The sequence below is a fragment of the Aquarana catesbeiana genome, linkage group LG08, assembly GCF_042186555.1.
Source record: "Aquarana catesbeiana isolate 2022-GZ linkage group LG08, ASM4218655v1, whole genome shotgun sequence".
Taxonomy (NCBI): Eukaryota; Metazoa; Chordata; class Amphibia; order Anura; family Ranidae; genus Aquarana; species Aquarana catesbeiana.
This window is the reverse complement of record NC_133331.1, coordinates 195,413,585-195,441,037: the sequence shown is the minus strand read 5'-3', so window position 1 is coordinate 195,441,037 and position 27,453 is coordinate 195,413,585. Positions and strand designations below refer to the sequence as shown.

The window sequence follows — 27,453 nt, the reverse complement described above, 5'->3', positions numbered from 1 at the left end:
CTTTAAAGCACAATTTGTAATAACCAAAAAAGTGGAAAAATTATCAAACAGACTGGCAATCTTTTGCAAAATATGTTTTATCTACATTTATTTTCAGTTTTAATACAATGAAAATGATTAGTTACTTTGCCCAGAGCAGCTTAAACCATGGAAAAAAGAGCCAACTACCAGTTCAAACTTTGTAATGAGATACTGAACTGTTGGCACCCCAGCTAGATCTGTTGAGTACGGTGTGAGCACAGTTTGTGATGTTCTGTCATTGTTAACTATCATGATATCAGTCACATGCACTTGTCTTGTTTCTATAAATGTCTGCCAGGATTATTTTGGGGAGTGCTCAGAAACCTGCTTGAAGGATAATGTGGTCATTGTGTACGAGCTGCTGGAAGAGATGTTGGATAATGGATTTCCATTGGCAACCGAGTCAAATATCTTGAAGGAGTTGATCAAACCCCCAACAATCCTGAGATCTGTAGTGAACTCGCTCACAGGTTTGTAACACCCCCATTCACTTTTTCTCAGTCACATTACAAAAATCTTTAATTTCATCAGAGATAAGTCCTTTAGAACATTTTAAGTATATTTAATTGGCTGGTTTATGTAAACCAGCTTTATAATATATATATATATATATATATTTCAGGTACTTATATAGCGCCGTCAATTTACGCAGCGCTTACATATATATATTATACATTCACATCAGTCCCTATACCCTCAAGGAGCTTACAATCTAAGGTCCCTAACTCACATTCATACCTATACTAGGGCCAATTTAGACAGGATCCAATTAATCTACCAGCATGTCTTTGGAGTGTGGGAGGAAACCGGAGTACCCGGAGAAAACCCACGCAGACACAGGGAGAACATGCAAACTCCAGGCAGGTAGTGTCGTGGTCAGGATTCGAACCAGCGACCCTTCTTACTGCTAGGTGAGAGTGCTACCCACTGCACCACTGTGCCGCCCATAATACAATGATTTAGGCATGTATCAGAACGGAATATATTTACAATGAAATTGATAAAGTGGGGAGTCATGTTTTCTAATGTGCAGCTGACTGCACTGGTCGTTTTTTTCTTATCTGCCTGGAGTTTAACTTTTTATGCTGCTTGGTCTAAACCAGGGGTGTCCAACCCGTAGGCCGCATGCGGCCCAAGAGAGCTCAGCATGCGGCCTTGGCATGTTTGGAAGGACGCTGTGCAAGCATAAAGGCCATGGCGGCCGGCAGGGACAAGCTAGGCACAGGCAGATATAGAGGGATGCTGGGGATGCTGTGCAAGCATAGCAGCTGCAGCGGCCAGCACTGAGAATCCAGGCACAGCTGAAGGGATGCTGGGGCTGTCATTTTTGTAATTGCAGGGGCAGCAGTGACTGAATACAGGAACTCTTGATAGTACCAGGCAAGTAAAAGCTGGATGGCTGTATCTAGGGGGGTACTGGGGTGGGCTGCACATAGCACTGTATGGGCAGGGGGCTTTGGGGGCGAGGGAACTGAAATCTGGGGGGGGGGGGGATGCAGCCCACCCCAGCACCCCCATAGATACAGCCATGTAGCTGTATGTTGCCCTCTTTCACTTTTTATAATAAAAAATATTACAGTAAAAATTCACGTTTTACTACTCAGGTACATTATCTATATCGGGGATCGTTAACTTGTGATCTGACCAACTTTTTCTGCTCATCAGCGCTCTTTATAGTTTGTGTATTTTATCTACGGCCCAAGATGATTCCTCTTCTTCCAACAAGGCCCAGTAAGGTCAAAAGGACACCCCTGATCTAAACGTTCAACTAAAATAGATTACTCAAAGCAGTATAAATGTTTGTTCTCTTGTTTTCGGTGCAGCTAGAGGTCATTATTTTTATATGCACATATTTTTTTTTTTTTTTACTAGCATTGCCTTCACAAAAGTGGCTTGTGATAACTGACAGGAGTGATTGTTTTCTCTATTCCTTTAAGGCTGGGTTCACACTGCAGCACGCTCCAGCTCACAGCAGGAGTCCGGTGCATCCCCATTCACTGTTTCATGTCCAATTTGAGCCTGTATTTTGGGCTAAATTCGCACCTGAAGCAAGCCAAAAAAAGCGCATCGCTCCTGTGCAATTCGCACCGGAGCCGCTGTGGAGATGTGTGAACCGGCTCCATAGAGAGCCAGTCACAATCTCCTGCTATGCAAATTGGACGCGGGGAAACCTGCATCCAATTCGCAACAGTGTGAACCCAGCCTTGCGGCTCGACAAAAACAAACATGTTCAGTATATCTTTGCAATACATGCACAATTCTCCATGTTACAGAAATATATCTGGTTATCTGCCAAAAATCCAGTATGCTTCTGCCTCTGCTGCACTGACCTCCTGGGCAGTGTCATCAGCTCTGCCTACGTGCGTCATGGACGTTAACCCCCACCCTCCCCTTTAGGTCCATAACATAAGGGGGAAGTTAGGAGTTCAGTGGATTTCTGGCAGGATCAGTGGTTGCTTTCCTGTAATTGCATTGTTTTAAATAGGCAGAACATTAAACAAAGCACATGCATTGCAGAGGTGTAACATGTTTGTTTTTTGTTTTGTAACGTTTTTTTTTGCATTGAGTAATAAGTGGATCATAAATAAGCTTGAAGACAATCATTGTACAATTAAAGTAAAAAATTTAACATGAGGAAATCGGTTCATCCTGTTCAGTTTTCCACATATAGAGGCTAGCATCAAAAGAAACCTTCCTGCCTGCAAACAATAGTCTTCATATTTTATAGCAATTTATTTATTTTTTTTTTTAAGATACACAAATGAAAGGGATCAATGTAAATATCACTATGTGTTTTAAAAATATATAATATACAGTCTATATATAGAGAGCAGCCATATTTCCCCAATACATACCTTGACGGTGCCACCTGCTTAGTGGTTATGCACGTTGATTGTACTTTACGGCTCCTTTCTTCCATTTCACACTCATCTCTTTGTATCTGGAATTTTATCTTGGCAGTGAAATAGAGATGGAGAGGACAAAATTGCCTGTCTGTATGTCAGTCATGGATATTTTTTGCGGTTAAAGCAATTATGTAGGTTTAAAATAAAAATACAAAAGTTCTCTCTGCAAAGAAAAGAATGCTTACCTGTCCTGCTGTCTGTTGTTGGAAGAGGTAAAGTTGGCCATACACAACAGATTTTCAAATGAGCATTCATACAAACATTAATGCATAAATTCTTAGTGCATTTGACAGTGACTTGGTTAAATTGATGATAGGCAACTCCTATCCTCATATTGATTAGTGGTTCCAAATTAATAATAACTACTGCAGTAGGGAACAGACACAAAAGATACACTCAGCATCTTTCCAAATAACTGTTCTGCTTTATTATGACGCAATTGAAGGTTTTTATACACATGATTACGTAGGTATCACATTTAATATTATAATTGTACGTTTATGGTAACAAGGGGCGTTACATAGGCAGTCTAATTCTAATCAGGACTCAAAAGAATGTAAACATGTACTGAAAACATTATTAGTGCTGTGTGCATAGTGAGGGCAGTGTGTAATACATACAAAATAGAATACAATTATATACAGAACTTACAAATTTCCATTACAGTCTCCCCTCAGTTGATCAATATTTTGATCACTAACCATACCTGCTATCACTTTTAACCAGTTGTCGACCGCCGCACGACGATGTACGTCAACAGAGCGGCACGGGCAGGCAAAAGGACTTACATGTACGTCCTTGCCTGCCCGCGGGCGGGGGGTCCGATCTGACCCCCCCCCCCGGTGCCTGCGGCGGTCGGCAAATCTCCCCCGGCGATCGGTGGTGAGGGGGAGGCCCCCCTCGCGATCGCTCTCAGCCAATGGGATCATTTCCCTGCCTCTGTATTGTACACAGAGGCAGAGGAAATGATGTCATCTCTCCTCGGCTCGGTATTTTCCGTTTCGGGCCGAGGAGAGAAGACTGTAATGTGAGTGCACCAAACACACACACAGTAGAACATGCCAGGCACACAAAACACCCCGACCCCCCCCCCCCCCCCCCCAATCACCCCCCCCCCGTCACAAACTGACACCAAGCAGGTTTTTTTTTTTTTTTTTTTCTGATTACTGTATTGGTGTCAGTTTGTGACAGTTATAGTGTTAGGGCAGTGAGTGTTAGGCCCCCTTTAGGTCTAGGATACCCCCCTAACCCCCCCTAATAAAGTTTTAACCCCTTGATCACCCCCCGTCACCAGTGTCGCTAAGTGATCATTTTTCTGATCGCGGTATTAGTGTCGCTGGTGACGCTAGTTAGGGACGTAAATATTTAGGTCCGCCGTCAGCGTTTTATAGCGACAGGGACCCCCATATACTACCTAATAAATGTTTTAACCCCTTGATTGCCCCCTAGTTAACCCTTTCACCACTGATCACCGTATAACCGTTACGGGTGACGCTGGTTAGTTCGTTTATTTTTTATAGTGTCAGGGCACCCGCCGTTTATTACCTAATAAAGGTTTAGCCCCCTGATCGCCCGGCGGTGATATGCGTCGCTCCAGGCAGCGTCAGATTAGCGCCAGTACCGCTAACACCCACGCACGCAGCATACGCCTCCCTTAGTGGTATAGTATCTGAACGGATCAATATCTGATCCGATCAGATCTATACTAGCATCCCCAGCAGTTTAGGGTTCCCAAAAACGCAGTTTTAGCGGGATCAGCCCAGATACCTGCTAGCACCTGCGTTTTGCCCCTCCGCCCGGCCCAGCCCAGCCCACCCAAGTGCAGTATCGATCGATCACTGTCACTTACTAAACACATAACTGCAGCGTTCGCAGAGTCAGGCCTGATCCCTGCGATCGTTAACAGTTTTTTTGGTAGCGTTTTGGTGAACTGGCAAGCGCCAGCGGCCTAGTACACCCCGGTCGTTGTCAAACCAGCACTGCAGTAACATTTGGTGACGTGGCGAGTCCCATAAGTGCAGTTCAAGCTGGTGAGGTGGCAAGCACAAGTAGTGTCCCGCTGCCACCAAAAAGGAAGCCCGTCGTGCCCATAATGCCCTTCCTGCTGCATTCGCCAATCCTAATTGGGAACCCACCACTTCTGCAGCGCCCGTACTTCCCCCATTCACATCCCCAACCAAATGCAGTCGGCTGCATGAGAGGCATTTTTATGTCCTCCCGAGTACCCCTACCCAACGAACCCCCCCAAAAAAGATGTTGTGTCTGCAGCAAGCGCGGATATAGGCGTGACACCCGCTATTATTGTCCCTCCTGTTCTGACAATCCTGGTCTTTGCATTGGTGAATGTTTTGAACGCTACCATTCACTAGTTGAGTATTAGCGTAGGGTACAGCATTGCACAGACTAGGCACACTTTCACAGGGTCTCCCAAGATGCCATCGCATTTTGAGAGACCCGAACCTGGAACCGGTTACAGTTATAAAAGTTACAGTTACAAAAAAAGTGTAAAAAAAAAAAAAAAACACAAACAAAAATATAAAATAAAAAATAATAGTTGTCGTTTTATTGTTCTCTCTCTATTCTCTCTCTATTGTTCTGCTCTTTTTTACTGTATTCTATTCTGCAATGTTTTATTGTTATTATGTTTTATCATGTTTGCTTTTCAGGTATGCAATTTTTTATACTTTACCGTTTACTGTGCTTTATTGTTAACCATTTTTTTGTCTTCAGGTACACCATTCACGACTTTGAGTGGTTATACCAGAATGATGCTTGCAGGTTTAGGTATCATCTTGGTATCATTCTTTTCAGCCAGCGGTCGGCTTTCATGTAAAAGCAATCCTAGCGGCTAATTAGCCTCTAGACTGCTTTTACAAGCAGTGGGAGAGAATGCCCCCCCCCACCGTCTTCCGTGTTTTTCTCTGGCTCTCCTGTCTCAACAGGGAACCTGAGAATGCAGCCGGTGATTCAGCCAGCTGACCATAGAGCTGATCAGAGACCAGAGTGGCTCCAAACATCTCTATGGCCTAAGAAACCGGAAGCTACGAGCATTTCGCCGGATGTAAATAGCGCCATTGGGAAATTGGGGAAGCATTTTATCACACCGATCTTGCTGTGGTCAGATGCTTTGAGGGCAGAGGAGAAATCTAGGGTCTAATAGACCCCAATTTTTTCAAAAAAAGAGTACCTGTCACTACCTATTGCTATCATAGGGGATATTTACATTCCCTGAGATAACAATAAAAATGATTAAAAAAAAAAAAAAATGAAAGGAACAGTTTTAAAATAAGATAAAAAAAAAAATAAAGAAAAAAAAAAAGAAAAAAAAAGCACCCCTGTCCCCCCTGCTCTCGCGCTAAGGCGAACGCAAGCGTCGGTCTGGCGTCAAATGTAAACAGCAATTGCACCATGCATGTGAGGTATCACCACGACGGTCAGATCGAGGGCAGTAATTTTAGCAGTAGACCTCCTCTGTAAATCTAAAGTGGTAACCTGTAAAGGCTTTTAAAAATGTATTTTTTTTTGTTGCCACTGCACGTTTGTGCGCAATTGTAAAGCATGTCATGTTTGGTATCCATGTACTCGGCCTAAGATCATCTTTTTTATTTCATCAAACATTTGGGCAATATAGTGTGTTTTAGTGCATTAAAATGTAAAAAAGTGTGTTTTTTCCCCAAAAAATGCGTTTGAAAAATCGCTGCGCAAATACTGTGTGAAAAAAAAAAATGAAACACCCACCATTTTAATCTGTAGGGCATTTGCTTTAAAAAAATATATAATGTGTGGGGGTTCAAAGTAATTTTCTTGCAAAAAAAATAATTTTTTCATGTAATCAAAAAGTGTCAGAAAGGGCTTTGTCTTCAAGTGGTTAGAAGAGTGGGTGATGTGTGACATAAGCTTCTAAATGTTGTGCATAAAATGCCAGGACAGTTCAAACCCCCCCCCCCCCAAATGACCCCATTTTGGAAAGTAGACACCCCAAGCTATTTGCTGAGAGGCATGTCGAGTCCATGGAATATTTTATATTGTGACACAAGTTGCGGGAAAGAGACAAATTTTTTTTTTTTTTTTTTTTGCACAAAGTTGTCACTAAATGATATATTGCTCAAACATGCCATGGGAATATGTGAAATTATACCCCAAAATACATTCTGTTGCTTCTCCTGAGTACGGGGATACCACATGTGTGAGACTTTTTGGGAGCCTAGCCTCGTATGGGACCCTGAAAACCAAGCACCGCCTTCAGGCTTTCTAAGGGCGTAAATTTTTGATTTCACTCTTCACTGCCTATCACAGTCTCGGAGGCCATGGAATGCCCAGGTGGCACAAAACCCCCCCAAATGACCCCATTTTGGAAAGTAGACACCCAAAGCTATTTGCTGAGTGGTATAGTGAGTATTTTGCAGAGCTCACTTTTTGTCACAAAGTTTTGAAAATTAAAAAAAAGAAAAAAAAAATTTTTTTTTTGTCTGTCTTCATTTTCAAAAACAAATGAGAGCTGCAAAATACTCACCATGCCTCTCAGCAAATAGCTTGGGGTGTCTACTTTCCAAAATGGGGTCATTTGGGGGGGGTTTGTGCCACCTGGGCATTCCATGACCTCCGAAACTGGCAGTGAAGAGTGAAATCAAAAATTTACACCCTTAGAAATCCTGAAGGCGGTGATTGGTTTTCGGGGCCCCGTACGCGGCTAGGCTCCTAAAAAGTCCCACACATGTGGTATCCCCGTACTCAAGAGAAGCAGCAGAATTTATTTTGGGGTGCAATTCCACATATGCCCATGACCTGTGTGAGCAATATATCATTTAGTGACAACTTTGTGCAAAAAAATAAATAAATTGTCACTTTCCTGCAACTTGTGTCAAAATATAAAATATTCCATGGACTCAACATGCCTCTCAGCAAATAGCTTGGGGTGTCTACTTTCCAAAAAAGGGTCATTTGGGGGGGTTTGTGCCATCTGGGCATTTTATGGCCTTCAAAACTGTGATAGGTAGTGAGGAGTAAAATCAAAAATGTACGCCCTTAGAAATCCTGAAGGCAGTGATTGGTTTTCGGGGCCCCGTATGCGGCTAGGCTCCCAAAAAGTCCCACACATGTGGTATCCCCATACTCAGGAGAAGCAGCTAAATGTATTTTGGGGTGCAATTCCACATATGCCCATGGCCTGTGTGAGCAATATATCATTTAGTGACAACTTTTTGTAATTTTTTTTTTTGTCATTATTCAATCACTTGGGACAAAAAAAAATGAATATTCAATGGGCTCAACATGCCTCTCAGCAATTTCCTTGGGGTTTCTACTTTCCAAAATGGGGTCATTTGTGGGGGTTTTGTACGGCCCTGCCATTTTAGCACCTCAAGAAACGACATGGGCAGTCATAAATTAAAGGCTGTGTAAATTCCAGAAAATGTACCCTAGTTTGTAGGCGCTATAACTTTTGCGCAAACCAATAAATATATACGCTTATTGACATTTTTTTTACCAAAGACATGTGGCCAAATACATTTTGGCCTAAATGTATGACTAAAATTGAGTTTATTGGATTTTTTTTTAGAACAAAAAGTAGAAAATATCATTTTTTTTTTTCAAAATTTTCGGTCTTTTTCCGTGTATAGCGCAAAAAATAAAAACGGCAGAGGTGATCAAATACCATCAAAAGAAATCTCTATTTGTGGGAAGAAAAGGACGCAAATTTAGTTTGGGTACAGCATTGCATGACCGCGCAATTAGCAGTTAAAGCGACGCAGTGCCAAATTGGAAAAAGTGCTCTGGTCAGGAAAGGGGTAAATCCTTCCGGGGCTGAAGTGGTTAACCTGGAACCTCTACACGCTTAGGTGGAGGTAGTCCTGGCCAAATAGGCAAAAAAACTCCATTGTGGAGAAAATAATAGCTGAGCAACTTTGTCATTACAAAATGATTTTTCATTGTGGAAAACGATTGATAAGACATATTTACAGAGTACTGGCTGTACACTCCTGTGGCCAGAATGGCCTTCTCGCTGAATTGTGGGCATGCTGACTTATCAGCAAATGTAAACACAGGAAATTCTACATAAAATGGAAGGCGTACAAAAGACAAATATGACTTCAACATGGCTAAACTACTTTTCAAATATATATATATATATATATATATATATATATATATATATATATATATATATATATATATATATATATATATTATCCCTTACAATTAAAGTAATTGAATCAAAACGTAAACTAGACTGTGATCACAAAAGGGAAACAAATCAAACACAGAGCTTTCTTTAATTTAGTCATTTTTGCAGTGTCTGGTGTGGATCAGGTGACTTTTTTCCTTCAAGTTTTGCAAAAACTGTACATGAAATAGATGCTGTATTGAGTCTCCAAACATTTCCTTATATATAAATGTCTATTAACAATCCAAAAGTCACCTGGCTTTAGTTTTAGAGCCTTCCAAACTTTTAGGATCTGGAATTGGGGAGAAAACACATAAATGAGTTTGTCAAAAACCTTAAAAGATCAGCAACATTCTCTGCGAGATCCGAATAGAGGACTTCAGCTGCTGAGACAAAATATAAGCAAGTGAGTAACACATTCCCAAACCAAATCCCATAGGGAGAGAGTCCAACATCCCCCTTAGAGGCTTGATATAAAATAAGAAAACAGTCAGGCAAAAGTTTTCTAGTTTCTTACTCTACTTTGTTTGCTACATTGTAGACAGTAGGGAGTGTAAAAATAAAACCTCAAAACTTCTAGTAAGGACTCTCCTATAAAAATGATTTCCTCTGTTACTCTCTGTACTTTCTGCACTCTATATTTACAAACTACTTCTGTTAACACTTTTTACTGTGTCCTTTGCAGTAGCATTTGCCACTGGACATCCAGAAAACATGTCCATATAGACAAAATGCATACTCATAAGATCCTGACTTGGGCATCTGGATATATCTTTTTGTAATCTCTGGAAGGGATGTTCAGCTTTTGGTAACACCTTTGGTAACTGGTAAAACAAGAAGTGGTATGTTATAAAATCAACTGTGGTGAACCCTGGCTCTATCCCACGCTCATTTACTAAGGCAGCCATAACTGCTTGTGACTGATGACACGGTCCATGTGTCAAGCTGGAGGGAAAAAGAGTGGCTGGCAGACATAAATGATCACCTTTTCCAAAGTCCTGTTTCATAAGAAGTTGCCCCCTGTGGACCACTTGTTCTTCTTGTTCTGGGGTCCTTAAAGTTGAATTATTAATCCCAGCTATACTGGGCCAGAACTAGGGTGGAATCTGTGAGTTGCACAGACCCATCAAGTGTCCGGGGCTGTAAATTCAGCATCCTTAGTCACCTGGTCTGCTTCCATATGTGAAAGTTAATATGGCTACCTCAGCAAGAAGCTGGAAGGCTGAAAACAGCCAATCAAATTAACTTGGCGTGCTTTATTGGTTTACTTGCCGAAGTAAAAACTAACTTCTGGCCCTTCAAATGGAACCAAAAGCTCTCTATATCTGGACTATCTATATAAATATACATTCTTTTTATAGCTCACAGGCTTTGCTAAAACATGGAGCTCTGCTTCTTGAGCTGGGGAAAAAGGATCCAATGACTTTGAATACGGAGTATCTTTCTGGGTGATAAACTGCATACTCAAATCTACAAAAAATGTAATATCTGGGTCTTCAGGGAGTGTGTCCTGCACTGGGCTCACAGCAGCTGATTCCTACGTCATCAATTTAACACACGTGTCTTCCTTTATCTCCAGCCTCCTCCAATAGAGGCAATAAGGTGGCTGGATTCAAATGTACGCATTTTTCATTGTTAGATTTGAACATAAACAAACTCATATTTTAAACCTTTCATTAGACAAACATTTAGTTAGCTGTATATTTGCTGCACAGAATGTCAGACCATTAAAAATTAAATGTTTGGGCAAAACAATATCTAACTTTGTCTAATAGCACCTTTGCATAAAAGCTGCAGCTCTGATATGTCGGGATGAACCCTTCATTACTGGGTCCAGCTTGCATAAATATATTACAATGGCTTGTTTTCTATCATGCTTTTTCCTGGCAATATTATAATAAATGATAACAATACCCTGCGGTCATGCAGAGATGCCCATAAATCCAAAATATTCTTCTGCTTATACCACTGTACTTACAAGGAAAAGGGGCACATCATTTCACAAATCCACACATTCTGCTATGGATTTCAAAAATAAAAATAAATAAAAACAAAAGGATCAACAATCTGTATGATGGACCAGAAAGCATCAAAAACTATAAAACTGGCTGCAGGTGGCATCTATCCCAACAGGGTGTGTGGACTTGATGTGATGGGTCTGTTCTATTTAAATTTTATTTATTATTACTCTCACATCATGGACCGCACATCAAGTTATTATCGAGAACCTTAAAATTTCATTTTTGTAGAAAAACTTCTTATGTATACCATCCATCTTGGCTTTGTTAAATATTATGGCAGATGTATTCCAAATAACAACCTTATCTTAATCTTTATTCCTCTCAATAAGGGCTTATTGTATAAATGTAAAATTACAAAATTGTTATCTTAATCTAAACTAATCCCATTTTTACAAATTTCCCCATTAACCTGGATTTCATTTCCAACCAAAGGTTGTCTAACCCAGTTTCGGTATATCTATATTATTAATAAAATTGTTAAACTCATATTAGAAATGAATACTCATTATTACTTAATTTTACTTAATTTCCCTTTTTTTTTTAAATGCTTTGTTTCCACTATCAAAGGATATTCAATTTGTGTAATACACTGTTAAATGTAACCTTCATTTTACCATGTCTGGAAAACAGATTAAAAAAATAATTGTGATCACATTGTTTACCATTAGATTCGTTAACCCTGCACATTTTGTTATAAATGTTTTGTCTAAAAAAAAATGGAATTGGCATGGTGTCCTTCCAGCTTATCTCAGCCACATTCTTTCACGAGAGCACAAAGGAGGGGGTCACATCTGCGTACATGACACACACAAGCAATAGAACTAAAAGTCCCAGCATTCACACAAATACACCAATATCTCTCTAAAATCGCTTACATTTATCCCATTTGTATATAACACATGCATATCATTTTCTCACTTTCTTTTAACTCTCCATATTTCCCTGCCTAAATTCTGCTTTCCTTATTTTGTTCAGATATCCTTTATATCTAGCTTCTATGATCAGACAGGCAGCCACAGTGCTCATCCCATCTGACAACATATAAAGTATTCTGTTTTAATTCTCATTTCTCTGTTTCTGACTTTTACTAGTTGTAGTGCCTGACCCCAAATTCATCCTACAACGTAACATGAAAATGTCCCTTTCTGTCTAGTGTTAATGTTGATCCATGCTGCTCACATAGATAGCTGTTTACTCTGCATGATTCTTAGTCCCCGTGGACCTTGGTAACCCAGTTACCCAATGTGGATCCCTGTCCAATTTAACCATTAATCTAGGGGCTTAGTATAGGTGGAACTGCACCTTCGGTTCATATATAGCGCTCCTCTTGCGCTGGGCATTTTTGGGGGTCTCTTACCCTTCATTCCCTTACTTAATTTAATGCCCATAATGACTGGCCAGTCTTCTCTACGTGTGCCTATACCCTCTTGCCTCTAAACTACTTTATCTAGCAGATGTACTGCATATACCTGTGAACAGCACTATTCTTCCCTTTCTTATCTATAACACTCCGATGGACAATAGACAGGGACAACATAACATATAACCACCAATCAATACAGTTCGATTAAGGGGAGTAAAATAGGTACCCTTTGTCCTGAAAATGCCTTACCGATCAAGGAAGTCTGATAACTCAAATGTAAGCAAAAGGCTTACCTCAGCCGGCTGATTATCAGAAATTCCCGGATCGTCTCAAGCTTCTCGTTTCAGATACTCGGGGTCACCTGGAAACCCCTCCTGGCTGGCTCACCATGCTGACTCTGTTAAATTGATGATAGGCAACTCCTATCCTCATATTGATTAGTGGTTCCAAATTAATAACTACTGCAGTAGGGAACAGACACAAAAGATACGCTCAGCATCTTTACAAATAACTGTTCTGCTTTATTATGACGCAATTGAAGGTTTTTATACACATGATTACTTAGGTATCACATTAATATTATAATTGTACGTTTATGGTAACCAGGGGCGTTACATAGGCAGTCTAATTCTAATCAGGACTCGAAAGAATGTAAACATGTACTGAAAACATTATTAGTGCTGTGTGCACAGTGAGGGCAGTGTGCAATACATACAAAATACAATACAATTATATACAGAACTTACAAATTTCCATTACAACAGCTTGACAAATGTCAATCAAACGTACTTCAACTTTTTTTTTTACTCTTAATATTCGATTTTGGGATGAATGGATTTTACAGAATGAAAACCATACACTGTTGGAAATGTTTTTTTTCCAATTAATACATTTCTATCTTTTTTTTTTTTTTTTGCTTCAAATTTTCTTGTTCCTGTAGTTGAAAACAAATGCCAATTTGACCCAACTAATGATTAGAAAATCAAGCAACGTTCTTAAAATGAGACATTTCGAATTAAATTCTGTTTGTGTATAGCCAGCTTAAAGATGAGCTCCAGTCATTTTTTTGTTTTAAGTCAGCAGATACAAAAACTGTAGCTGCTGACTTTTAATAAACACACTTTCACCTGTCCCAGGATCCAGTGATGTCCTCACCCGGGCCGTCACTTCCCTCAGTCTTCTGTCCCTGGTGCTAGCATCTCAACTATGGGCACACAGCTGTGACAGCTTCCCACTGCGCATGCCTAAGCCATGCTGCGCATTTTGAATGATCTCGCAGTCTTCTAGGACCTAAGTTGTGTCCTAGATGACTGCGGGAAGGGAGGGGTAGAAGAGAACTTGAGCGATCCGAGTGGAAGTGTAAGCAGGTACCTGTCAAAACCAGGTACCCCCCCCCAAAATAATTGCCATTTGGAGAAGAGGAGGAGGCCTTAAAGCAGAACTTCTCCTTTTGGCTGGAGCTCCGCTTTAAGCTTGCTGAAAGATCTTCATCATCTGACACCTTTGGGCATGGTGAATGTCTAGGTCCATCAGTCGGCCCTGCATGATTACAAGACACAGCAGTGACTTGGAGGCCAGTGGATGATACCAAAGCACTCAGTGGGGACAATGCATCTGTCACACTTGGAAGGGTTGGTCACTGAAGACTCTTGAACCAGCAAAGATCAACAGCATTGGCAGTGGGATGGGAAAGTATTCTTTTCTTTGCAGGGAGCATCATTTTTTTATTCCCTTTTAATTTTTAAGTAGCAATGGAGTTTATAGTTGGCATGATTATAGTAAGCATGTAAAACATGGAAGTCACACCAAAAATGTAAATGTATGCTTACCGACAATACACTAAGCTTCCCTTTTTAATGTAGCTGTGTGACCTCTGCTCAGCAGATTGCTCACTTAATCTGTAGATAATAGCTGTGAGCTGGAACAGTTTGTATGTGGAAAGGTTAAAGGTAAACTGTGACAAAGCAGAATGCTGTTTGCTGCGGTGATGAGCTCTACGTGGCATGAACAGGTGCGTTACCATGAAGTGTGCTCAGTAGTGTTATGAAATGGCAGCATGTTTCTTTTCCACTATTGTTTGTTGTCACAAGTTATAGGTTTTGATTTTTTAACATCTAGAAATGTGACTATGGAAGTACTCATACTGGTCTGTAGCCCCAGCCATGAAAGGTAACCCACAGATTGTGAGGTCTGTTATTTTATTAATTTTACTGAGATCATTGTGCGTTTAAGGGAAATTGTGAAGTATTTTCAGTTGGTATTTTTAAAATGGACCCACTGAATAAATATTATCGGTAAAAAACATAAAACAAAATGTAAAAAATACCCACCTCTCGCTCGAGCTTGCAGCATGCTCGCCTATTTGAGGGAGACACCTTTTGGCCTTCTCACACTAAATTTAGGATTCTCAGATCTCCAAGGATCATGCAGTGATGCCCAGTGACATTATCAACCCATAAAGGAAGCGGCGGTACAGGAAGTATTTTAAAGCCCGACTCCAGACAAATAAAAATAAAAAATAGTTAATTGCTCGTTAATGTCTAGGGAAACCATAAAAAGAAATGAATCTTTAAGCGATCCTCTGCTCCTCCCTGCCGTTTCTGCACCCCTGCACTCTAGTGGTCTAGGGCAGTGTTTCTCAACTCCAGTCCTCAAGGCGCCCCAACAGATCATGTTTTCGGGCTCTCTATTATTTTGCACCGGTGATTTGATCAGTTTAACTGCTTTAGTAATTACGACAGTTCTTTCATCTGAGGGAAAACCTGATCTGTTGGGGCACCTTGAGGACTACAGTTGAGAAACACTGGTCTAAGGTCTTGAAATCCTCAAGACCAGAGCAGGATCTATAGTCCTGCCCTAGACATTAGGATGCAGAGGAACAGTCCACTGCCTGAAAGTGGGGGAGTGCTGTCTGGAAGCGGAGGATCAGGTAAGTAAAAGTTTCTGCTCCCTCCCCCCCCCCCCCCCCGGACAAGCTGCACAGCCCCACTGCAATCGGTTTAATTTAGTATGCATTTTATTAATCGGGGAGCTGCAAGATTAGCTTTTTTTTTTTTTTTTTTTTTTGCAAGATCTACTTGAACTTGAAAATTGGTGGTTTATTAATGTTTGGTCTGCTATAATTCTTTTAAATCCCAGGATTTTCCTCTTATTTCACAGGGAGTAGCAATATGGGAGAAACACTACCCAGTGGTCAACTGTCTAACATCCCATGGAGAAGGGCTGCAGTCAAGTACACCAACAACGAGGCCTATTTTGATGTCATTGAGGAAGTAGATGCAATCATAGACAAATCTGGTAAAAAGACCTGTTGTGTATTTAAAATCTGTCACTGTTTTAGGGGCTGGTAATTGGGTAAAAGATCTTCTGAGCTATTGGCAATAACCACTTTGGATATTTTATATATATATATATATATATATATATATATATATATATATATATATATATATATATATATATATATATATATATATATATATATATATATTATATGCAATAATTTACCAGCTGCTGGCACTGTTCACGTTCCCATATATATGTGCTAGATAAATAATAAAACCAATGTGCTGCGCTATGCTCTGCAAACAAATATTTCCTGTGAATTTGTGCAATAATTAATATCCAGTGCTCAATATTGACCAAGTGTGTAGTACAATATGATTCCATTCCATACATGCATAAAATGCTAATGTGCTAACAACATATACAATAGATATAATTACACAATTTTCAAACTTATTTTATGTTCTATCCCAAATATGCACTAAAGTGCTTAATAATAATAAAGTCCATCAAATTGATATCCTTAAAGCGGAGGTCCGCTCACCACTTCAAAAAGTAAAAGCCAGCAGCTGCACATACTGCAGCTGCTGACTTTTAATAATAGGACACTTACCTGTCCTGGAGTCCAGCGATGTCGGCACCCACAGCTGATGTTTCCATCAGCTGTTGGGTGCTGCCGCTGCCATTGCGGGCGAGGGAACCCGGCAGTGTAGCCTTACAGCTTCATGTGCGAGGCTCCGCTCCTCTCTCCTATTGGCCCGGCGGCGAGGGTAGGAGGAGGGAGCTGAGCAGTGATGTCAAGGGCTGTGCCGCAGGCTCCCGGAAGTGGGGACCGGATACCTTTGAAAGACTGGTATCCCCCCCCCCCAGTAAGGTGCCAAATGTGGCACCAGAGGGGGGGGGGGGGTCAGATGAGCGCAAGTTCCACTTTTGGGTCGCATTAAGGATTTTCAGTTAAAATGGACCCTTGTGATGGTGCAAACTTATCCAAAGTGACAACACTCTCGTGCTCCCCCCTATGTAATTCTACTCACCTCAGGACGTGTGACCGCACAGTTAAGTTTGGTCAAACAGCGCTGTTGAACCACCCACGGACTCTGCAGGTTCCTGCGCTGTTCTATGATTATATCCTCAGTGCCTATATAAAGAAAAGCTACACCATTGAACCCTTTCACTGCCAGGTCTGTCTGCACGCCTTACGGGATGTGCCTGCAGGTGGCCAGGTCAGTACTGCGTACGGACCTCATTTATCCCTCTCCTATAAGCTTATGGTCCCTTCAATGACCATAAGCTTATAATTAGAATTGTTCAGCAGACTCTGCTGAACAATTCTGATAATTCTGATCAGCGGATTACAACCCGCTGATCAGAGTTATTAACCCCTAATGTGACCGTCTCCACCCTCACCGCCGCCTCCCTGTCCCCTGCCTCTCCACCCTCGCTGCACTTTTTCATCTAAAAACTGCCGCCCCACTCTCCTTTCCTATCCCCTTCTCCCCCCAGCACAAATTACCCCACCTGATCCGACCCCCCCCCCCCCACCCCCACCCGCAGCCACCATCATTAGTTGGCCTCTCTCCTCCTCCACTTTCGCTGGCTTTAGGTGCTGCTTGGGGGGGGGGGGGGGTCCACATGTGTCCCCCTGCCAGTCAACCTCCCCAACTGCCCCCGCACCCCCAATCCAAGGCTTCTCCGAGCGGCATCTCTACTTCCCTTCCCTCTGCCTGCAGCTTCTCCCTGCACAGTTCTCCGTGATCTGCAAGGCTGGGGCTTGGGGGGGGGGGGGGGGCTTTAGTAAACATGTGTTTACTAAGCTTCCCCCTGTAGAAGAGAGGGCACATGCAGCGATCACTACTGATCACTGCTATGTGCCCACTGACAGCTGATACATTGTAACACCCGTGGTTACAATATATCAGACTGTCATTTTCTGAATGGATGGAATGAATGAATGTAAATGACTATTAAAAAAAAAAAATCAAAAAGTAAATTAAAAAAATTGATTGGTCAGGAGGAGAAGCCGGAGGACGATAGTGAATATTAATTACTTACAAGTGGGTGGGTTTAGGGTGTAATGCTATGCGCCCAAGGCCAACCTTTTTCAAGCCAATTAGAGCCTCACACTCTAATCATGTGGCTCGAAAGGAAAAAAAAAAAAAACTCATACAAACGTATGAGTCCGGCGTGCTGCAGAGGAGCGGCGCCCCTAATAGACCGGCTGCTCCTGGTAAAAACCCCTTTCACACAGAGTAGACTCTGAAAAAGCAGATCCGCCCTGCTCAGCGGGGGATCTGCCTGCTGATCTCCGCTGAGCAGGCAGATGACAGGTCTGTGTCCGCTCCGCTAATGCAGAGCGGACACGGACACAGCTCGCTGTTCTCTATGTTCTCTCCTGCACAACAGCCGTTGCTCCCAATTTTACATCCATGTAGGTCTGCATGCATGTCCCTGAGCTCAGACTGTCTGCGTTCGGGGTCATGTACCCACACCCACACGGATGTCACATTGGGAACGGCAGCTGTGCCTGTGCAGCCATTGCATCCCAACTGACATAAATGGGACTGCCTTAATGGGGATGCACGGAACTCCTGTGTGGGTAAACATGGCCCCCCCATTGGCGTACACTTTAGTATGTCACATGTGAACAAGGCTTTTTAGTACTAGTTTAGCAGGAATTTTGTAAGTTACGTTGTGTTTATGTGCAATATAAATTTTTTAGTGAAAATCGATATGAACATTAGCGCAGCTATTGCTGGGCCCAAAAAATCTGTAGCACATGTGCTTTTAGAAAATGTCTAGTTTGAGGGGTCTTTTCAAATTCTAAAAGCTGTGAAAAATTAAAACCTCCCAGATTTTTAGAGAAATTTTGGGTACGTTTTGATTTTCACCATTTTGCAAAAAGGCGCAATTTAAAAATGTAAAAATATTTGTTGTTTATGAACTCCATACAGGTTAAGCTTTTATATTTAGTAGGGATATAGCAGGAATTTTGTAAAATTAGCTGTGTTTTTTTATCTACTAATAATGGATTTAGTGTATTTTTTTGCCAATATATTTGTTCGATAAACATTTGCGCAAATACCGCAGGGTCTAAAAAAATCAGTAGCACCTTCCTTTTATTCTAGAGGTCATATTCTTTCAGAAAATATATGGTTTTGGGGGTCTTTCACAAATTCGAAAAGCAGTGAGGGGAAAAATGAAAACCTTCAGATTTTTAGAGAGATTTGGATATTTACACTTTTGCGTCTGTTCAATTATCACCATTTCGCAAAAAGGTGCAATTTAAAAGTTACAAATATTTGTTATTTATTCACTCAATACAGGTTAAGCTTTTATGTTTAGTAGGAATTTTGAAAAATTAGCTGTTTTTTATCTGCTAATAATGGTTCTAGTGTATTTTTTGCAAATATATTGGTTTGATAAACATTTGCGCAAATACCGCGGGGTCTAAAAAAAAAATCAGTAGCACCTTCTTTTTATTCTACTTATCATGTGCTTTCATAAAATATATGGTTTGGGGGGGGGGTCTTTCACAAATTCTGAAAGCTGTAAGTGAAAAATAAAAAATAAAGGAAAAATTGCAAAAATGGTCTGGCCACCTGAGTGTACAAACTGGAGCACAGGACCTGGCAGCGAAAGGGTTAAAAGAACATTTATTTAAAATCTTGATCAGGATACTTGTACATCAGCTGCGGATAAACCAACGGACATAGACCTTATTTGGGTTATATATAGATCTGTGTGTTAGAGTGGTGCCCTACTGTGTGTGTGCTACTGATGTGTGAGTACCTTTCAATATTTTTAATAAATGTGGTCTTAAATGGTGTAGCTTTCCTTTTTATATATGCATTGAGGATACGATTGGCTCAGGAACCTGCAGAGTCCATACATCACAGAGCCCGGGGGGGGGGGGGGGTGTTCAACAGCGCTGTTTGACCAAACTTAACTGTGCGGTCACACGCCCTGAGGTGAGGGGAGCACAAGAGTGTTGGCACTTTGGATACGTTTGAAGCACCATTACAAGAATCCATTTTTTAACTGAAAATCCTTAAGGATATCAATTTGATGGACTTTATTATTGAGCACTCTAGTGCATATATGGGATAGAACATAAAATAAGTTTGCAAATTGTGTAATTATATCTATTGTATATGCTGTTAGCACATTAACACTTTATGCATGTATGGAATGGAATCTTATTGTACTACACACTTGGTCAATTAATATTGAGCACTGGATATTTATTATTGCACAAATTCACAGGAAATATTTGTTTGCAGAGCATAGCACTGCACATTGGTTTTATTAAAGGTTAAATCTGGTAACTGCAGTCCTTTGACATTTAAAATAGTGAAGTGGGGGGGGGGGTTCACACTCACACATATTTTTACAAAGTTGGGTAACAGTAGTGTGTCGGTCAGATATGGCTGATAAGAAATAGCTGTCATGGACTTGAAATTTGCAAAACCCATCATACTTCTCAACAAGGTGGATTTGATTTAAATCAAGTCGATTTTAAATCACTAGTAAAAAGACTTGATTTAAATTAACTCGATTTAATTCATCATTTTTAACCACTTCAATACAGGGCATTTTCACCCCCTTCCTGCCCAGGCCAGTTTTCAGTTTTCAGGCGCTGTTGCATTTTGAATGACAATTGAGCGGTCATGCAACACTGTACCCAATTGAAATTTTTATCATTTTTTTTCCCCCACAAATAGAGCTTTTTTTTGGTGGTATTTGATCACCTCTACGCTTTTTGTTTTTTTGTTTTTGTTTGTTTTTTTGCACTATAAACAAAAGAAGAGTGACAAGTTTGAAAAAAACACAATATTTTTTGCTATAATAAATTTAATCCCAATTTTTAAAAAAAAAAAAAAAATTTTTCTTAAGTTTAGGCCGATATGTATTCTACATATCTTTTGGTAAAAAAAATCGCAATAAGCGTATATTGATTGGTTTGCGCAAAAGTTATAGCGTCTACAAATTAGGGGATAGATTTATGACATTCTCATTTTTTATTTATTTTTTAACTAGTAATGGCAGCGATCTGCGTGTGTGTATATATATATTTTTTTTTTTCGTGACTGTGACATTGCGGTGGACACATCGGACACTATTTTGGGATCATTCACATTTATACAGCGATCAGTGCTATAAAAATGCACTGATTACTGTATAAATGTCACTGGCAGGGAAGGGGTTAACACTAGGGGGTGATCAAGGGTTTAAATGTGTTACCTAGGAAGTGATTCTAACTGTAGGGGGAGGGGACTCACAAGGGGAGGAGACCGATCAGTGTTCCTCTGTACTGGGAACACACGATCGGTCACCTCTCCCCTGACAGGACGTTTACACACACAGATCCACTTCCCGGCTCTGTTACCGGATATCGCGGTGCCCGATGGACATTGCGGCTGCCAGGCACGCGCATCGGCTCCCGAGTGACGCGGCATGCGTGCGCCCCCTAGACAGCCTGGAAGCCAGGGTGTCATATGACACCCGCCCAGGATGGGAGATCCCTCCTACGGACGTCATTTGACTATGGGTGGGGTATGAAGTGGTTAAAGAGCACCTGTCATCTCTGTTCCACAGCGGCTCCTCCTCTAACCAGCTGTTGACTCACCAACCGTCCCCATTCACTTTAATGGGATGGCTGGTAATGCGGCAGTGACACAGCAAGGTGAAGGACGTGGGCGGCAGCAGGGGAGTGATGCCCGCTAACAGGCGCTGCCATGATGGATCTGAAATGACAGGTGCTCTTTAAATGTAAGGACTTATTCTTGCTGGTAGTTTGACTCTTTAACCACTAGACATCCGCGCTATGGCCGAATGACGGCCACAGCGCGGACCTGCATTCCGGGAGGCCCGTCATATGACGGCCTCCCCTGTGCACGGCTCCCTGCGCGCTGCCCTGCAGGGCCGTGCTGTGATCACCAAGTCACTGAGACTCGGCTGATCACCAATCCGAGTAAGGGCCGGTCCCGGCCCCTTACCATGTGATCAGCTGTCAGCCAATGACAGCTGATCACATGATGTAAACAAAAGATCGGTAATCGTATTTTTTTTTTACTCGCGCTGACAGCGCGAGTAGAGAAAAAAGCCGATCACCGGCTCAGATGTCAGGGACATCGGTCCCGAAGTGGAAGCACAACATCTGCCTCATCAGTGCCACCTAACAGTGCCCACAGTGCCACCTATCAATGCCAACAAGTGCCACCTATCAATGCCCACCTGTAGTGCCAATCAGTGCCAACCTGCCAGTGCTGCCCATCACTGCCACCCATCAGTGCCCATCACTGCCGCCTATCAGTGCCCATCACTGCCGCCTCATCAGCGTACATCAATGAAGGAGAAAAATTACCCGTTTTTTTTAATTTTTTATAACAAAATAAAAAAAAAAAAAAAATTTTTTAATTCAGTTTTTTTAAATTTTTTTTAACAAAAAGTAAAAACCGCATCAAATACCACCAAAAGAAAGCTCTATTTGTGGTGAAAAAATTATAAAAATTTCATTTGGGTACAGTGTTGTATGACCGCACAATTGTCATTCAAAGTGCGTCAGCGCTGAAAGCTGAAAATTGGTCTGGATAGGAGGGGGGTTTAAGTGCCCTGTAAGCAAGTGGTTCATATTTGCAAACAAAATTAAGGTTTCCTATTTAGAATAATAAGCCGTCAGGTTAGTAAAACAGTGATATCAGAACCGATTCAATCATACAGTTTGAAGTGTACATAGATTTGCAAAACAATGGATAAATGAATATTTCTGAACTTTGTTTTATCTCATGGTTACTGTGAAATTGTGTGAATGCATCAGTGCAGTGCATGTTATTTCCGCTTGCAGAGCTTGGATTCATTGAATTAAATTACCAAAAATGTAAAAATTGCAGAATATACAGCCTCATGCTACATAACTACCGTATTTGCCGGCGTATAAGACGACACAAACAACCCACCCCCCCCCTAATTTTCCGGGGTTTTTTTTTTTCCTCCAGTTTTTGCCTGTACTCGCCATATAAGACGACCCCCCCCCCCCCCCCCCCCCCCCCCCCCCATTCCAAGGCTTCATATTTCCTTCTTGCTGGAGCCATACCGCGCTAAGCCATACACGGCAAGCGATGTATTCTATTAATACAAAGCCTGCCCAGATTGGCAGAGGCTGTAACATCAGCCTGCATGTCTCTGACTCTCAAAGCCAATCTGAGCAGGCTACTGTATGTAGCCTGCTTGGATTGGCAGAGGTTGTTACTCCAATCCAAGCAGGCTCTGTATTCAATAATAGAATACATTGCTCATCGGGATTGGCTCAGTGGTGTATACTGTATGTAGCCAAAGCTACATACAGTATTACCGCACATCCCCCATCCAGTGGGCTGAAATCCAGCGGGCGGCATTTTGTACCCGGCATATAAGACGACCTTTTTGTCCGTTTTTTTTCTTTTTAAGTGTAAAAGATCGTCTAAGGCCCCTTCGGGTCTGCCTGTCAGTTTTTTTGGCGGACCTGAACGGACACTCCATGCAGGTCTATGGAGTGACGGATGTCAGTGGTTACCATGTCCGCTGACATCCCATCCGATCCGCTAAAATCAGACGTATGGCGATACGTTTGCATCCGTCCTGGATGAGATCTGATGAAAATGGACATGCTGTTTGTTTTCGTCCGATCCCTCCATAGAATCGCTGGTGCTCTGACAGGCCCCTCCCCGCTCAGTGAGCAGAGACGGACCTGTCATCCGCCGGCTCAGCGGAGATCAACGGAGAGATTTCCTGCTGAGCTGGCGGACTCTGCTGAGCGGATCCGCCTCGTGGGAATGAGGCCTTATACGCCGGAAAATACGGTAAGCTCCATTTCATGCTGAATGAACTAAATTATTAATGTATCTTAAATAGAAAAATCTTTAGATACATTTTTACTCTAAAAGGATTGTAATAAAATACATTTGATAAAAATAAAAAAAAATCAGTTTTTTTTTTTTTTTTTTTTGGTTTTTGTTTTTTATCATTGATTTTTATCTGCCCTGCTTCTCAATCAGCTTTTAGAAGGTGTAGAGTGGTGTGTGGTTTCTGACATGGTAGGCACTCATGGAGGGGGCAGAGCTTGTACACAATGGGAAGGGTGTGATTCGTGGGTTAAGCTGAAAACACACTAGTAGATTATCGAATAAACGTTCATAGGAAAGTTCTCAACAGCACATTCGATGACATGACAAATGTCGTACAAAGGTACCTCAAAAAATGTTTGCTTTTAGCATTTGATTTTGGAGTGAATTGACTTTCCTGAATAAAAATCACATCCACTGTAAGAAATTCTTTCAGTTTTACCATGGAGAAGAATAAGTTGGTGTGGATTTAAAGCCCACTTGTAACCTTGAAAACCTGTCCACGTGAAACGTGCTTCACCATGAGTTATAAAAACTTTAGATTGTACCCTCATTAAGCTTCATGCATCAGTAAATTGACGCTGCTATGTATACCTGTAATATATAAAATAAATAAATCGGTGACTCTCTTGCTCCCCTCTTCAGTGATGACAGCAATAGCTTTAGATCAGCTAACTTCCTGTTCCAAACCCTTGGTATGGCTTAGGGGTGAGGCAGTCAGGACCAGAGGAAAAATTCTAAATATCTTTGCCAGTCAGTTTCCTGTGTATCCAAATGACATTTAAAGCACACTCCAGAGGTAGCTTTAAAAAAAAAAAAAAATTCTACTATTGATGTACTAACCAAGAGGTAGATGATGCTATACTATTGCTATACTATAGATATATTATAAGTCAGTCCTCACATCATCATCATCATCACCTATAAAGCAAAGCTGTAAAAAAATAGAAACGTGACAGCAGAAAAAGACCGCACAATCCATCGAGTCTGCCCTTTTTTTTTTTCGTTCACTTTTTAGTCGCAGTATAGATCTATGTTTGTCCCAAGCCTGTTTGAAGCCATTTACTGTTGACTGTCTCACTACCTCTGCTGGAAGTTGTGAGACCAAACGAACCCCAAATAAATTATTTACAATAATATTGCATGATTTCTAATATGTTTTGATTTTATAAAAGTTTGGACCATCAAAAACAAGTCGGCTTTAGCAGCACTCATAAGTCTGTCGCACAAGTTCTCGTTATGCCCCTTTACCTTTTAAAACTTAAGACATTAGTGCTTTTATATTTGGGAGCCTATCTTCTTGTTCATCTGAACATTGGGATTTAGGTCACTGTGCAGTCTTAAAGGATCTCGCGTGTCTTTTGTAAGTCAAGTTTTACTTGTTCTTAACTTCTTGGTAATAACATCTTGTTGTAATTGCGGTTTGGCTAGCCTTTAATTAGGCTAAGTGATGATAGAAGGTGCAAAGCTTGAATTGTGGTGTTTTGATCTATAGGATAGTAGCAAATATTAGTAGAATTTTTTTTTTTTGTTTTTAGTTTTGCTATTGTCCCAAGAAAACCCACACAAGGTAGGTAAGAGGTGAGGTTATGTATATGAGTGTTTCTGGGTGAGGGAGCACATGTGGACACAGTCTTATTGTTGGTGGCAGCACATGGGCTTTGTAAGGACTATTACCTATAACCGACAAACCGGTTTTATGGACAAGCTGTACTGGAAAACCAACCATGACTCTGCAACAGCTTTGTTTATCTTTTTGTACCAGTTTTATACACCATGAAACTGGGTGAAACGGAGATAACTAATGGAAACCGCTTATAAGAGCTGGTTCACAGCAGACACTTTTTTTTTTTTTTTTTTTTGCAAAGAAAAGAAAATTGCATGTATAAGATAAAACTCCTAGTTTTTAGTGCATTAGGAAACAGTACTAAGCTGCCTTGAGGGTCATTGAAATGCAATTCAAAGTTCATGTTGGTTACAACAGACAATTATTTTTTACAAATGCGGGTAATGATTCTTAAAGGTATTATTCAGATTAGACCACATGTGTCAAACACAAGGCCCGCTGAAAGAATCCGATCCGCCAGGCCCTGTCGCAAGGCCCTCTCACCCAGTTTTGCATCCGGATCATGGCAGAACTCTATTCCGCCACCCCTGGCTCTCACCCTCTGCTCCCGCTCCCTGCTGTCAGTTGTAAACACAGAAGCTTTCTGTGTTTACAAGAGACCGCTTTGTTTTCAGTGGCCACCGGATGTAACTGATCTCTCACAACAGGGCACAGTGAGGACAGCTATTCTGAATGCAAGAGCAAGAATGATCTCCCTGCAAGGTAGCACTGCCTACACAGGGAGGTATAATAGAGCCAAATACACGGATAGTAGAGGGCGTTGCCAACAAAAGGCAGTGCTAGAGCCACCTACATAGGGAGATGTAGGAGTGACTAGAGATGCAACAAAGCTTTGTTGAAGGGTGGGGTTGCACACTGTGCATAGCGCACCTCTAAACCCTGTGCATTGTACACAGCGCACCCCTGGACCCTGCACTCTGTACACAGCGCACCCCTGGACCCTGCACTCTGTACACAGCGCACCCCTGGACCCTGCACTCTGTACACAGCGCACCCCTGGACCCTGCTCTCTGTACACAGCGCACCCCTGGACCCTGCTCTCTGTACACAGCGCACCCCTGGACCCTGCACTCTGTACACAGCGCACCCCTGGACCCTGCTCTCTGTACACAGCGCACCCCTGGACTCTGCTCTCTGTATAGTCTTACAGATACAGCCGGCCCCTTGAGGGCAAACATAATGCTGATGTTACCCCCCAGTGAAATTTGCTACCCTCGGCTAGACCAGTACCTTGGTAAATACAGAGGGTTTCAAGTGTGGCTCTGACACATACGAAGGGCAGCACAATAGTCTTGTTTTTGTAAATTTGCTAACGCTAACCTCAGAGGTGGGTCTATTACAGCCTGGGCCCAGTGGGATTTATGAATAAGACAAAATGCGCTTGAGTTTGAAGCATTCTGTAGGGAACAGCACCAGGGAAGCAGTAGAGCTGTTTGTATTTCCCAGAGAACTTCTCCTGCATTTAAAAAATCTAAATGCAGCAGTGCAAATGTGAATAAGGGTCAAAGTGATTGTAAAGGCTCATTTTGTTTAAAAACAAAATAACAAGCTTGTTATACTTACCTCCTCTGTGTAGTTGGTTTTGCACAGAGCAGCCTGGATCCTCCTCTTCTCGGGTCCCTCTTCGCTGATCCCAGCCCCTCCCTCCTTTTGAGTGCCCCTCAGCAAGCAGCTTGTTACAGGGAGCACCCAAGCCAAGTCAGAGCCCCGTGTATTCATTCAGACACAGAGCTCTGACCTGGCCCGGCCCCCATCTCCCCTGATTGACTGAATGACTTTGACAGCCGCTGGAGCCAATGGTGCCACTGCTGTGTCTCAGCCAATCAGGAGGAGTGTCTTACTGGTAGGCTGAGGGGATCGTGGACATCACTGGAGAGAGGAGGGGCTCAGGTAGGTAATTGGGGGGGGGGGGGGGGGGGGGGGGGCTGCTAAACACAGAAGGTTTTTTTTTTATCCTAATGCATAGAATGCATTTAAGATTTAAATAAACCTTCTGCCTTTACAACTCCTTTTTAACATGCATGGCATTGCATGTTAAGTATGGTGTGAACATGGCTTTACCCTGTATTGATAGGTAAAAAGACTATGCAGATTAAAGTGGAGTTCCACCCAAAAGTGGAACTTCCACTCATCAGATTCCTCCCCCCCTCTGGTGACACAGTTGGCACCTTTCAGGGGGGAGGGGGG

The 27,453-nt window shown here is 41.8% G+C and overlaps 1 protein-coding gene across 1 annotated transcript in view; it reads left to right on the top strand.

Annotated features, from left to right (window-relative positions):
* Positions 1-27,453, top strand: part of AP3M1 (adaptor related protein complex 3 subunit mu 1) — a 77,767-nt gene that overhangs the window by 31,639 nt on the left and 18,675 nt on the right. Inside the window, exons 3-4 of the mRNA XM_073596759.1 lie at positions 320-491; positions 15,634-15,771. Coding sequence (XP_073452860.1) covers positions 320-491; positions 15,634-15,771 — 310 coding nt within the window. The remainder of the gene's footprint in view (positions 1-319; positions 492-15,633; positions 15,772-27,453) is intronic.